The 13,304-nt window shown below is 48.6% G+C and overlaps 2 protein-coding genes across 5 annotated transcripts in view; one reads left to right on the top strand and one right to left on the bottom strand.

Moving 5' to 3' along the window:
- The first annotated feature begins 404 nt into the window (after window positions 1-404).
- On the top strand, window positions 405-4,191 carry TPPP3 (tubulin polymerization promoting protein family member 3). Of its 2 annotated transcripts, XM_060131878.1 has the most exons (5): window positions 405-762; window positions 2,774-2,939; window positions 3,065-3,258; window positions 3,371-3,524; window positions 3,641-4,191. In XM_060131878.1, exons 3-5 carry the CDS (start codon window positions 3,071-3,073, stop codon window positions 3,827-3,829), a joined length of 531 nt encoding a protein of 176 aa, XP_059987861.1. In that variant the 5' UTR covers window positions 405-762; window positions 2,774-2,939; window positions 3,065-3,070; the 3' UTR covers window positions 3,830-4,191. The 2 variants fall into 2 exon arrangements, with proteins under 2 accessions (XP_059987861.1, XP_059987860.1); XM_060131877.1 differs by lacking the exon at window positions 2,774-2,939 and having other exon boundaries at window positions 408-762.
- A 4,036-nt stretch (window positions 4,192-8,227) lies between these two features.
- The window catches only part of LRRC36 (leucine rich repeat containing 36), a 34,171-nt gene continuing 29,094 nt past the window's right edge, over window positions 8,228-13,304 (bottom strand). For 2 of the 3 annotated variants that reach the window (XM_060131874.1, XM_060131875.1), the window contains 3 exons: window positions 12,545-12,668; window positions 9,862-9,976; window positions 8,228-8,564 (listed from right to left, as the gene is read on the bottom strand). In XM_060131874.1, coding sequence (XP_059987857.1) covers window positions 8,393-8,564; window positions 9,862-9,976; window positions 12,545-12,668 — 411 coding nt within the window. In that variant the 3' untranslated portion in view covers window positions 8,228-8,392. The remainder of the gene's footprint in view (window positions 8,565-9,861; window positions 9,977-12,544; window positions 12,669-13,304) is intronic. The other variant, XM_060131876.1, reaches the window with a different exon arrangement.

Genomic DNA, 13,304 nt, shown 5'->3' with positions numbered 1-13,304 from the left:
GGGTTTGCACTTGGAGAGAGGAGGGGAAGCAGGCTTTGGGGTCGGGAGGCAGCAGCGGAAGCAGAGACTGCGAGGCTAACACCGGTTTGGGGTGGGAATAAATGAGGACGCGGACCCAGGAAGTCCAGGAGCTTTTCCCTGGCCGCGGGAGAGACGTCGGTGTACCAGCATTTTGGGGCTGGCACTCGTGATTCGTTTACTGTCCCCTCCCGCCCCCAATGACCCGGAGTTGTGACTTGGGATGCCACACGTTCATTGGAGAGCTGTGGTCTTGAGCCAGCTTTAGACCCCACTGTCACTAAGGGAAGGGACCTTACCACTCCTCTGCACGCCGCGCCCCCGCCCCGCCCCCCGCCAAAGGCCTTCGGTTGCTGCTCTGGGAAGTTGGATCTCCCCTGGAGGCAGGGATCAGCTTTGAACTTCAGGTCTGGTCACCCCAGCCACAGATGCAGCGGGATGAGACTATCGCAGCAGCGCCGCCCCCGCGGAGAGCGGAGAGGGCGGGGTCGGGTAGGTGGAGCCAGCGTGACCTTGGTCACTCTCCCGCCGAGACAGCCCCGGGGGTGGGACTCGCCGTCTCTATGGAGACCGAGAAACAAGGGAATAATACGGCGGAACCGCCCGGCCTGCAGTCCCGCCCCAGAGCCGGCAGGGAGCAGAGCTGCGGAGCCGCCTAGTCTCCTGCGTCCATCGGTCCATTCTTGCGTCTTTCTTTCTGTCCATCGAACGTGCACTGCAGGAACAGCCACGAGGGAGAAGCCGGTAGGAGACCCCGGCGCCGACCACTCTAATCAATATCCTGCACGATAAGAAGGGGGTGGGGTGGGAGCGGCCTGGGAGGGGTCCCAACCCTGGATGGTACCGAGTTGAGGACACCAGCTGAGTGGTCCTGCCCTGGGCCCAAACGTTCCACCCCCCACCCCCAACTCCTTGCTGACTGATTACTCCAGCTGTCCCAGCGGGAGCGAGCGTGGCCTGCAGACCCCTGGGACCGGGGCCTGTGACTTGGCACCACCTGATCAGCCTGAAATTACCAAGAATCCATCTTCTCACAGACAGAAGTGAGCACAGGTGCAGGGTCCTGCTAGGCCCCTGGAACAAGCATCCTGTGGCACTCAAGCTCCCCCAGACTTTACCCTTGGTGAACAAAGTGCGGGTCTCCTTCAGATTGCTGGTGGGAGATTGCAGTGTAGGGAGAGGGAAGGGGAGTGCTGTTTGAAAGGGATTCTGGACCCACCGAGTTGCTGCAGTGTAGGGGCTGGGGGTGATCCCAGTTCCAGAAACTGCAACTTAGGGATGGGTGAGTGTGGTGACCCGGGGAGGGTTTTCAGTGTTAAGGCCAGTGGTAGTGGAAGGCGGGTAGGCAGGCAGGCTCCAGGCTGTGGTCACTGGAGGCTCTATTATAAAAGGGAGAGGTGGAAGATAGTTGCTGAGGACACAACTGAGGGTGTGGTCAGGGGCTGCAGATGTATGGAGAGAGGGTGAGTTGTGAGGCTCTGGTTAGGGGTCTCAGTAAAGCCTGTGGGTGTGTGAACGGGGGACCCAGTCCCAGGGCTTCCCGTGTATGGATGGAAGTGGCTGCAGTGCAGGGCTGAGGGTGTGGTCAGGGAGGCCTCAGTACCAGGCTGTGTTACATGGAGGGAGTTTCAGTGCAGAGCTGAGGGTGTGGTTGGGGACTGCAGTGGGTACTGTGGGCAAGTGTGGGGAAGACCCTTTAGTGCAGGGCTGAGGGTTATTACTGGGGGGCCTCAGTACAGGGCTGTTAGTATATGTGTGGGGCGTGCATGCTGAGGGAATGGCCCGGGGCCCTTTGTCCCAGGGTTGTGGGTGTGGTCAGGGGACTGCAGTAAGGGGTGTGGGGGGCACTTCAGGGCTGGTGTGGTCAGGGAGGTCTGAGTACCAGGTTAAGGGGTGTGGTCAGTGGGACTAAGGCCGAAGGTATGGAGGGCCAGGGCTAAGTGCACACAGCTGTGAGAGTGTGGACTAGTGTGGTGGTGCTCAGGGTGTGGCCAGGAGGCCTCCATAGAGGGCTGAAGGTGTAGACATTGGGGAAGTGTGCTTCAGCGCAGAGCGTAGGTGTGAGGATTACAGGGCCAAGGCCACGGTCTCACTTGCCGTCATGCCTCTAGGGGCTCATAACTCTACAACCCCCACTCAGGCTAGCCCCTCAATCTCCTGCTCCTCCTAAACTCCACAAATTGGGACGTTACAGCCCCAATGGCTGGAAAGGGGCCAGGAAGCCACGGTTGTGCCCCAGGTGCTGGGAGTGCTGATGTGCCCCACCCGTAAGCCCATTCTCCAGCCCAGCCCAGCAGCACTGGGAGCTTCTCCCTGAGCTGCCCTGACACCATCCTGCCCTTAGCAACATTCTCCAAGCAGTACCACCCTCCCTTAGCAACTGTCTCCAGGCTTCACAAACTGTGGCCAGGCCAGCCCCAAGTTCCCCTTCCCTCATGTTTTTGTTTAATAGCAAATAGTAACAAGGTCCCAGCTGGGCCAGCTGCACCCCTGCCTGTGCTCTGGCTCCCTTCTCAGCCTGGGCTGGGTCTTGCTGGGTCCTCATGACCCTGAGAGAGACACTGTCCTCACTAAATACCTGCCCAAGCAGCAGCCTGGCCTGGTCCTGACCCAGCCTGGCATGGAACTCCCAGGGAGGGGGCCCGCTCTGCCACCCTGACTTCCACCCAAGCAGGCCTTGTGCCAGGGCCAGACAAAGCCATGGCCCCAGCTGCTGCTCTCACAGTTTTTCTGGACAGTGCTACTCTGTTCCCAGCCTGGTGCGAGCATCATGATTTCATCTTCTGAACTCCACTCTGAGCCAGGCTGGCATTAAGTGACAGGACCTTTCCTCTCGGGGCTCTTCCTCACGGCTCTGGGGCCCAGTCAGACATTTGAGTACTGGCCCCTTTCTGCAGGCAGCTCCATCTCCAGCTCTGAGGGTATGTGGCAGAAGTGCCTGCAACTTCAACCTTGCAGGTTTTGAGGTAGAGGCAGTGATGCTCTGTGCCTTGGGGGGTGGGGGGGAGAGCTTGGCTAGGAGGTGACCAAGGTGGGTCCCTAACAGGGTGGCATGGCAGCGAGCACAGATGTGGCTGGGCTGGAGGAAAGCTTCCGCAAGTTTGCCATCCATGGTGATCCCAAGGCCAGTGGGCACGAGCTGAATGGCAAGAACTGGGCCAAGCTGTGCAAGGACTGCAAGGTGGCTGACGGAAAGGCTGTGACAGGGACTGATGTCGACATCGTCTTCTCCAAAGTCAAGTGAGCCCCAGGCATTCCCTGCTTCTGATGTTCCCAGAAGGGGAATTGGGGGGCTGGAACCAGGGAGGATGTGGAGAAGGGGGAAAACTCATGGTGTCCACATATCTGGCAGGGGGAAGTCTGCCCGGGTCATCAACTATGAGGAGTTCAAGAAGGCCCTAGAAGAGCTGGCACCCAAGCGATTCAAGGGGAAGAGCAAGGAGGAGGCCTTTGATGCCATCTGTCAGCTGGTGGCAGGCAAGGAACCAGCCAATGTGGGTGTTACTGTAAGTGCCCTGATGGTCTCGGCTGGCCACTGAGAGGGGGTGTGGGGAATCTTGGCTGGGGTTGGAAGGGCTGGGCTCCCTAACCAGGTACCCCTGGGGGAACTCTGTCCAAACAGAAAGCAAAAACAGGGGGTGCTGTGGAACGCCTGACTGACACCAGCAAGTACACGGGCTCCCACAAGGAACGCTTCGATGAGAGCGGCAAGGGCAAGGGCATTGCTGGGCGGCAGGACATCCTGGATGACAGTGGCTATGTGAGTGCCTACAAGAATGCAGGTACCTATGATGCCAAGGTGAAGAAGTGAGGCCTGGGAAGGCCCCCCCTAGCACGGCTGCCCCTGCCAAAGGCTCAGGCCTGCGCCTAAGGGGCATGTGGAGCAAGAGAGCCCGGTCCCCTCCTTGCTGGATCTGCCGCCCAGCGCTTCCTGCCCAGCCCTATGGGGCCAGCCCACCAGACCTCTGACCCAGATTGCTCTGCATCCCCTTCCCCTTTTTCTTTCCCCCTCGACTTCTGTCTGTCTGAGGAGAGTCTGTGCCTATAGCCTCACCACCCCAACCTCGCCCCGGGCATGGCTAACCCCTGCCTGCTTGCCTCATATTTAAGCTGCTGCTCTGGCCAAGTGCCTAATTCTTACCCAGACCTCAATAAAGCCACCTTTTGTACCAATATGGCCTGGTCAGGTATATGACAACAAGGGTAATGACATTCACACCCCACGACCCCTCTGTCATCAACCCCTTCCAAGTCGCACTGTGCTGATTCTTCCACTGGCATCCCTGCCCAGAAAAAGACACACACCAGGCCCCTTCCATTAGCACGGGGCCAGGCTGAATGAGGATGCTCTATAGGAAAATCAAAAGCCTTTTACCTCAGCCCTGACCTAGAGTTCTGACATCATGGCTATCTTCCCGCAATTAGGGCCTCAGTCTTGGCCTCTCGGCTTTCACAGCAGGTGGGGGCGATGAGACAGCAAACTCAGACTGGGCTAAGCATTGGTGGGGCCCAGTGCCAGGCCTCAGCTCTAAGCTTGCTGACAGGCCTCCACTCCAGAGGGCTACCAAGGTGAGTCATTCTGGGCTGCATCTCAGAATATCAGAAAATGCAAGACAGCAGACAGTAGACAGTTCAACTCCCAATTTTATAGCTGAGGAAACTCAGGCCCAGAGAGTGAAAGGGCCTCTGCAGAATAGAGGCCAGAACCATGCCTCTTGCCTCCCTGGCCAGGCTGTTTCTAACACAGCAAGCCCCAACGCTGATTTCCAAAAGTGAGGCTGGATGGCCAGCAATAGAACTTGGCACCCAACATCAGCCTTTGACAGGTGAGCAGGGTGTCCAACAGTGAAGGGGCCTCTTCTTGCTGATTCCCTCCCATCTGTTCATCATCCCAGGTTGCAGGGCGGTGGCGGGGAGGGTGTCCTCTCTCTGATCCTGAGAACTCCTGGGAGCTTTCAGATCAACCTTTTCTCCCCTCTGAGGTTCTCAGTGTTAGGCCAGAGTTATTCCCAAGTCTAAGGCTTTGGGGCCAACTCTCCCTCCTTCCTGCTGACAAGTGGGCTGGATGGAACTCAGGGACTGCCCAGAGTCCCTAAGAGTGCTAGAAAAGGCTTAAAAGGCACACATTCACAAATATTTTTTCTTGACCCAGATAATAAAGCAAAGCAGCACGACTGTTTATTCCCTCTCCCTCGGGCTGTTCTAGGACGTTCTTGCCCCAGGTGGCCCCGGAGTCCCTTGAGCCCAAAGTCACTTGGAGCGAGGGTAAAGAGTGGTAGTGTGGCTTGGAACAGAGACACTGGGGGGTGAGGTGAGAATTAGAGAGCAGAGATCATCACCTGGTCACAGCAGAGGCTTGCCTAATGGCTGACAGTTGTGGGATCCTCCTGACTCCGCTGACCTTGCATTGCTCAGGGAAGAGTTTCAGACAGCTCTACCTCTCCCACCAGCATACAGTAAGAGGAATACTTCCTCCAGCCCTGGGGAATTGGTTTAAATTGCAAGCTTACTTAAATTAGCATAATAGGAGAGAAACCCAAATCCTGCAAATTGGCCTGGTCCAGGTTATTAAGCTTTTAAGCTGCAGGTGAGATTACCATCCAGTGCGCATGGGAGCAGCAGTTTGGCCCCTCCTATGATTGGCAGTGTGGCTTAGAGGAGCCCAGAGAGAGAACTGGAGGAGTCCCGAAACTCCACCTTGTAGGAGTAAAGCCCCCTCTTCTTTAAAAGTTATGGAGCCTGAGGGAAATCAAGGCCCACCCAGAGCCAGGAAGACCCTTAGTCTAGCAGAATCTGGTTCATGGCAGGAACTGACCAAACAATGCCACTTCAGCCCTTCAGTTATCACTGCTCCATCTCCCCATAGCCTCCTCATAGTGGAAAGCTTTGGGTACCCTTGCTAGCAAAGCCAGTTGGGCAAGGAAGAGAAGTTAGAATCTGTGGGATGCAGCCATTAAAACCCTCTATGTATAACTGGCGGGAAGGCCAAACCTCAGAGGGGCCCTGCCTCTCCTTTTGGAGAACTTCCCTGAGGACCTATTTTCTATCCCAGCCTTGTTTCCTTCTTTCTCCTAATAGTGCCAGGCCCAGGGTGAGGAATTCTTGTCCACTTATTTTCTACTTGCTTCAGGGGTCTTCCCCCACTCCATGTTGAGCCCACTTAGCCCCATAGGGCAACAGCTCTTTGGCCCTTCCCTTGATGCCACCAATCCCTACCCCTGCCCTCTGGACCAAGGGCCACACAGTGAAAATCAGAAACACAGTTGACCTCTGCATGAGTGGCCAGCAACCCTAGAGAGGGGCCTGGCCTAGGGTAGGACCAGCCACTTTCAGTGACAATAGAAAATAGAGTGGAAGGTGACTTAGTCTGGGTCAGGCTCTTTGCTTCTCCTTAGAGGTACCCTGAATAGGTTCTGGGCTAGCATTCATAGGAGATTCATAGGAGAAGGAAGCGAGGGCTGGGTTGTAGAAAGAAGTCCGTTATCCCTGCCCCAACCTCCCCTAGCCCCCATCGGCTGTCCAGTAAGTTGGCCTGTGCACTGGGCTGGGATGGTGAAATATGACAACACAGGGCTATGAGGCTACTAGCTAAGGCTGCCCTACCTGGGCAAGGCTTAGGCTCTTTGGAGGCCTCTCAATGGGGCCAAGACAGGCCCATGAGAGCGGGGAGGGGGGCTGTTCTTACTGACACTTCCAGAGAAAACGAGCTGACTCTAGCTCCCTCAGAGCCATGCAGCTCAAAGAAACTTATGGCTCCTCTGTGCATGCTCCTTTTGGGAACCTACATAAAATTGAGAGATCTGTAGATTTTATTTATAACTTAGAGATGTGTGATCTTAGTTGTGATCTTCATGTCTCATTATTACAGCAATAGCTCTCCTTCCCTGAACAGCACCTGGGTCAGGGGAGCAAATAAGTGCCTAATCTTTCCACCTGCCTCTCTCTCTGACATGACCCTGAAGATGAAGAGAAGTACAATATGACATTAGGTTAAACAGTCCTTTGCCCTGTAAAGCTCTCTGGCAACATTAGCTACTTGTGCAACCTTGAAGTAGAGACATACCTAGAGCCACTTGCATTATCTTTTCCCATTGATGCCTAATCAATCAGGATTAAAGAAAAGATTGATCCTCAGTCTGAAATACAAGGTACTGACATGTAAAGTGGATGCTGAGCCCAAAGCTAACTTTCAGAAGCCACACCTCTGGTCTGGACTGCACTAGCCTTCTCTCTTATCTCTCTAGCTCCTCTCTGGTCCACTCCACATGGCCGGAGGTCAATCTACTCTTCTTATAGAGTAGATTGCCTTCCCAATCTAAAATCTTTTGGGAGCCATGCGACCTAGCTCCTGTGTATCTCCTCTCAGGCCCTCCATTCCCTGAATGAACCATGTTCCTTCCCATTTCATGGCCATTGCTTATGCTATTTCTCTCTGCAGCTCTCCCCACTGCCTCTGCCCTCAATCCTATGCTTCGCCTGGTGACCTCCTATTCAATTCTTCAGGTCTTGGTTGAAAGATCATTTCTATAGGGGACATTTTCCTGATATCACACCTCTCTCCCAGGCTAGGACAGGTCCACCAGTTATATACTGTCATAGCACCATGGCCTACATCTTCCCTGCCTGGTGATCCCTCTGGGGGCCTGACTCTCCTACTCTGTACTCTTGGCCTAGGAGGCTCTGCACCCCCTCTACCTGGTACCATTATACTCATTCTGCCAAGCTTCCACTCAAACAAGTCCTCACTGATGCCTTCTCCAATTCTCCAGAGTAGGAATTACCTACTCTGTCTGTCTTTCCAGGATCTCTCTAGGCTTTTATTTAGGCCTGTTTGGTACCAATGGCAAGCTTTGAGCTCCATCACACAACCGTTGGCTGCTCCAGGAAGACACCGGACCTTGTCACCTTTTCACTGTGGTGGGAGAAAACCCAAAACACGTTTGATGAACTGATCAATAGAGGTTCTCCAAAATTTTTGCTAACACAAAACATACCTGGCCATGGATATTCTTTTTAAACTTCCTACTACACAGTTTCAACTGACACTTGGGAAAAATGTCTAGTGTTCTTTTCTTTTTGACATTTTCAGCCAAACGTTTCTATGTGATGTGATGCCTAGGACTAAGTGCCAACTATTTATGTGGGCAGAAGGAAAGAACGACTTGATGGGAGGAGATAAAAAGAAATAAAAAGGACCAACATAGTCTAATTAAAATAAGATTTTTTTCTTAATCTTGTGAGTGAATACCACCATACTAGTGGCAATGACACTGAGAGCCCCCTGGGGCTGAAAGGGAAGCTGCAAAAAAGGTATGCAGTGCTAGCTCCATAGACTAGGCTCTGGGACAGAGTCTGAAACACTCTGTATTAGATACTAACCCGTATCATGTGCCACTGGTGAGGAGGAAGACAGAGTGCTTTTCCCAAAGGGCGATGATCTCCCCAAATGATGACTCTTCTCAGGAGGCAGGAGTGCTTTCCCAGAATAACCTTTTTGCTCTTTAGTCAGCTGCTGCAGCAGATACTCATTAGTTACCACCAGGGATCTGAGGCATGGGGGAAAAAGACAGTCATGAAGTCATAAAAGCAAAGTAGTTGCCATTCTGACCTGAAATGTTTGCTAAAGATAAATGTAAAAAAATAAATAAATAAAAATTAAAAAATAAATGTAAAATGAAGTAACATCTTTAAATAGAAAGAACTGTCTGATTTATGAGTTGGTTATTTTAAAAGCAGGCAGACAGTTTATTTATTCATTGCAGTTCTGTTTATGTTCCAGACTTACTGTAGCAATAACATAGTTCACATTTTATATAGTGATTGTTCTGATCTTTCCAAAGCACTTTCATGATGAAGTAAGTAGACGCACGGGGAGACTAGCACCTGACCAGACCTCCAATTTCTATCCCCAAATCTTAATTTCTACTTCTTCTAATCTATCCTGCCTCTGCAATTAAACTCATGGTGCTAGTCATGACTGTATTCTTGGACTCTGTATTACCATGTAATGTTGGAAGCTATCAGAGACTGCCCCTCCCCGCCAAAAAAGATGCATGCACAATGCTATTCACTGCAACACTATCTGCAACAGCAAGATACTGTAATGTCCATCAGTAGAGGACTAATTAAATACACACACAGTGGAGTCCTATGCATGTATAAAAAGAGTGAGAACTAACTCTATACACCACTGTGAAATGATTTCTAGATAAAATGTTAAAGCAACATTATGCCTCTTTTTATATAATAGAGGGGGAACACAAATACACACCCACACCTGCAATGGAAGGCTAGTGGGAAGGAAGGAAAGGATAGAGGAGACAGGTAAGGAAGCTAGATTTGTCTGAATTTATCTGATTTTGTGGATCTGACTTTGGGACCATGTAAGTTTTACATTAATTATACACAAGATTAAATCAAAATAATAAAAATATTCCCTATGAATCAAACAAAATGAAATGAATTGAACCTGTATATTGAATTGATGGTTTAACAACACACAGAAGAATTATTTCAAGTTACTGTAAAATATAGCATCACTAAAGATATATATCTTAATGTTCTCAAAGTGTGGTCCCTAGGCCAGAAGCAAGAGCATCACCTGGAAACTTACTAGAAATGCAAATTCTCAGTTCCCAACCCAGATCTGCTGAATCAGAAACTGGTGTGCTCTGGAAAGCAGTATTTTGATCCCTGAGCAAACTGGCCTGGATACAGGTGGTTTGCACACAGAATAGAGTTAATTTGAAAAGTATATAGATATTAACTTGCCAAGTAAAACAAAAGAGATAAAGGAAAGTAAATATCTGCTTCCAGAAGTCAGCTAGATGGACCCAGTCCTACCTCTGACTTTCGTGGAGAAGGGCCACTATCTCTTCCAGCTTTTTCAGCTGGGCAAGCTCCTGGTTCAGGCAAGCCACCTGCATGTTCAGCTGTTGGTTTTTGTGCAGAAGATCATCTACAAAGGTTACAGTAGCCAGGGGTGAGAGGATTCCAAGCGGCTAGTCTTTGAGCAGAGCTTGAGTGATCAGGGAGACATCTTGAAGAGTTGGGAGCCCCACTGCACCCACCTCCACCCTCCATTCATCATTCCCTCCCTTGGAAACAGCAGATATAGTGGCAAGAATATAGGGTTTCGCAACAGACATATCTGAATTAAAATTCAACCACTTAATCTTGCACGTTAGTTCATTTTGGTGAGTTTCACTAGAGCTAGTAACCCTGCCGGGTAGCACTGTTATAAGGAGTCAGTGAGACATCTGTGCTCACATAGCACAGGCAGTCAACACATATTTGGTCTCCTTGTATTCTCCATTTTAGTTCATGAATGTATGTCCTTCACTCTGTACGGAATATGTAAAACATCTAGAACTGTGTCAGGCACATGACAGTAGCTCAATGAGTGCTTTCAGAAACTGGATTTGTGGCCAAGGCATATCTAGCTTTCCAAATATGTTGCCACTGCCTGCAATAATAAGGTAGGTAAAAGCACAGGAACTCTGGTCCTAAGCAAGTCAGTCTTCTAGAACAGTACTTAAACTTTAATATGCTTACAGATCACCTGGGGATCTTTTTAGAAAACAGATTCTAATTCAGTAGGTCTGAGGTGAGGCCAGATGTTCTATAGGTCTAACAAGCTCCCAGGTGATGCTAATGTTGCGATGTGTGGCTCACATTTTGAGTAGCAAGGTTCTGGAAGGTGGAAATCAGGGCTGCAACAGCTGTATTTATCACCAGTAATCCAAAATAGAAAACTGGGTCTCATGGCTGATTGAAAATAGGTATCTAGGGCTTCCCTGGTGGCGCAGTGGTTAAGAACCCGCCTGTCAATGCAGGGGACTATGGGTTCGAGCCCTGGTCTGGGAAGATCCCACATGCCACGGAGCAACTAAGTCCGTGCGCCACAGCTACTGAGCCTGTGCTCTAGAGCCTGCGAGCCACAACTACTGAAGCCCGCGTGCCTAGAGCCCGTGTTGCGCAACATGAGAAGCCACTGCAATGATAAGTCCGCACGCCTCAACGAAAAGTAGCCCCCGCTTGCCGCAACTAGAGAAAAGCCCGCGCGCAGCAACGGACACCCAACGCAGCCAAAAATAAATAAATTAAATAAATAAATTTATTTAAAAAAAAAGAAAGTAGGTATCTAGTGAATAAACACCTATTTATTTTCAGTGCAGGTAAGTGGAGAATGATGTCTTGATTATTCAGGCTTATGAATATCAGATAGTGATGAGATTCAACTCTGGAAATTCAATGCTGATTTCCAAATCAAAATCCAAATACCCATAATGTTTGTTTGTGGGTGCTGAGCTAGAAGCTTAAAGTCGAGGTAGACTTTATATACCTAAACTATACTAATAATAAAGTAGTACAAATCAAGAATTCAATGGGATATTATTTTTCACTTATCATAATGGCAAAAAAATATAATACCCAGTGTTGGCAAGGGTGAAATGAAAAGGCATTCAAATACATACTTACTGCCGATATGAGTGTAAACTGAAACCATCCTTCTTGGGAATGATGTGTGTAACCTCATGATGTGTGTAAACCTCAAAAATGTCCACATCTTTTGACCCACTAATTCTACTTCTAGGAATGTCTGCTAGGAAAATAGTCTAAAATGTACACAAAGATTTATATACACAGATATTAATAGCTGCATTATTTATCACAGCATAAATATTAGGACTCTTAGCTCCATCAGAAGAGAAGAAAGAGAATCTTAGAGAAGCATTTTCACTCTAGGGTCTTTTCTTCTATTTCAGGTCTTTCGAATGTTTGGAAATTCTTAGAATTATTTATAATATAAAAGTGGCAGCTTTATTTATAATAGCTAACATTAAAAACAACTATATAGAGGACTGAATAGAGAAATATGGTATATTCGTGTAACATTATAGGAAATGCCTGTGCTATTAAATTAATAACATTAGGTTGTAGAAATCAATTGCCTAGGGTAGAGAGTAGCGGGAACTGAGTGCACAAGGGTCAAACCTTCTAGAGTACAGAAGTGTTCTGTATTTTGACTGGGATGGAGTTAAATGAATATATATATCTGTCAAAACTCATCAAACTTAAAATGTGTGTATTTTGTTGTACATAAATTAGTTTTTAAAAATCAAGACACAAATTTTAATTCTGAGTTAAATATATGTATAGGCATATGGTGAAGAAAATATACCAAAAACACTAATTGTAGTTATTTCTGGGTAGTGAGATTATATTTTCCTTATATTTTTCAAACTTTCTGTAAAGAACACGATCTTCTGCTATAATCAGAAAAAACAAGTGTCCTTCTCAAAAATAATGACAATAATAACACATTTGTAAATGCTTTACACTGATAAAAGAGTAAACTCTTTTACTCTGGTAACTCAAGTCACCTGCATTACAACTCTGAAGCTAGATGGTTGTTTCCATTTAGGAAGCCATGTAAGCTCTGGATGACGAAGCTTATTAAACGGGCCATCTATAAACAAACGGTTGTCTTGGGATGCACCACACATTGCTTTCCTGAACTTACCATAAGTGTGGGACTGGTGCCCACTCACAATCGAGGTGGTAGCACCTTCCTCCAATTGCTGGATTTTTTCTGACAAAATAAGGTTTTCCTCCAGCACTCTGACCAGTTTTTGCTTCAAACTTTCCTTTAGATTAGAAAACAAAATACAAACACATTAAGAATCTGAAATTCTGAGGACTGCTTTTAGAAAACTGAAAAAATCTTTCCTCTGTTTAGTGATAAACTGAATGGAGGTCAGCATCTCTCTTTCTCACTAGAATTTTAATTCATCGGTAAACATAGCTCAAGTGCAGCAAACAAATTTATCACATGCAATTGCAATCTTTCCTGTGAGTTATCCACTACTCTTGCAGAACAAGTGGTTGTTTTGACAAGTGGCCAACATCTGAGTCACCTATCTAAAGTTTCTAGAAACTAAACTGGATGCCTGAAAATCCTCTAATGTTAAGAAAAGGGGGGAAAAAAGCCTAAGAATATGAGTCCCTTCTTTCCCTCCCAGAGCCAGCAGCCTAACACTCTAGGAATGGCCCCTGGTTTAGGGCTCTCCATCAGAAGGGAGGAAAGATAATCCCAGAGACATCTAACTTCCCTCATCTGAATCAAACCATAACCTTCAAGAACATGGTCCTAAATGTTTTCATTCTAGGGCCTTTTTTTTTTTTCTTTTTCCATTTCAAGTCTTTCCTTAGAATTTTTGGATTAGGGCTAGGATTAGGGAGTCTTCCCTGCAAAACCTCCAAGCTGTCCCTGCAAGTTTTGT

This window comes from Lagenorhynchus albirostris, chromosome 19, assembly GCF_949774975.1.
Source record: "Lagenorhynchus albirostris chromosome 19, mLagAlb1.1, whole genome shotgun sequence".
NCBI classification, from domain to species: domain Eukaryota; kingdom Metazoa; phylum Chordata; class Mammalia; order Artiodactyla; family Delphinidae; genus Lagenorhynchus; species Lagenorhynchus albirostris.
Note: the sequence above shows the minus strand (reverse complement) of the source record. Positions and strands in the feature narration are given on the sequence as shown.

What these genes read in the sequence shown, in the direction of transcription:
- TPPP3 (XM_060131877.1), top strand. Translation starts at nt 457, where the DNA reads ATGAGACTATCGCAGCAGCGCCGCCCCCGCGGAGAGCGGAGAGGGCGG. An exon ending in CAGCCACGAGGGAGAAGCCG is followed by an intron (nt 763 to 3,064) that starts GTAGGAGACCCC and finishes GGTCCCTAACAG; the next exon opens with GGTGGCATGGCAGCGAGCAC. An exon ending in ATCGTCTTCTCCAAAGTCAA is followed by an intron (nt 3,259 to 3,370) that starts GTGAGCCCCAGG and finishes CATATCTGGCAG; the next exon opens with GGGGAAGTCTGCCCGGGTCA.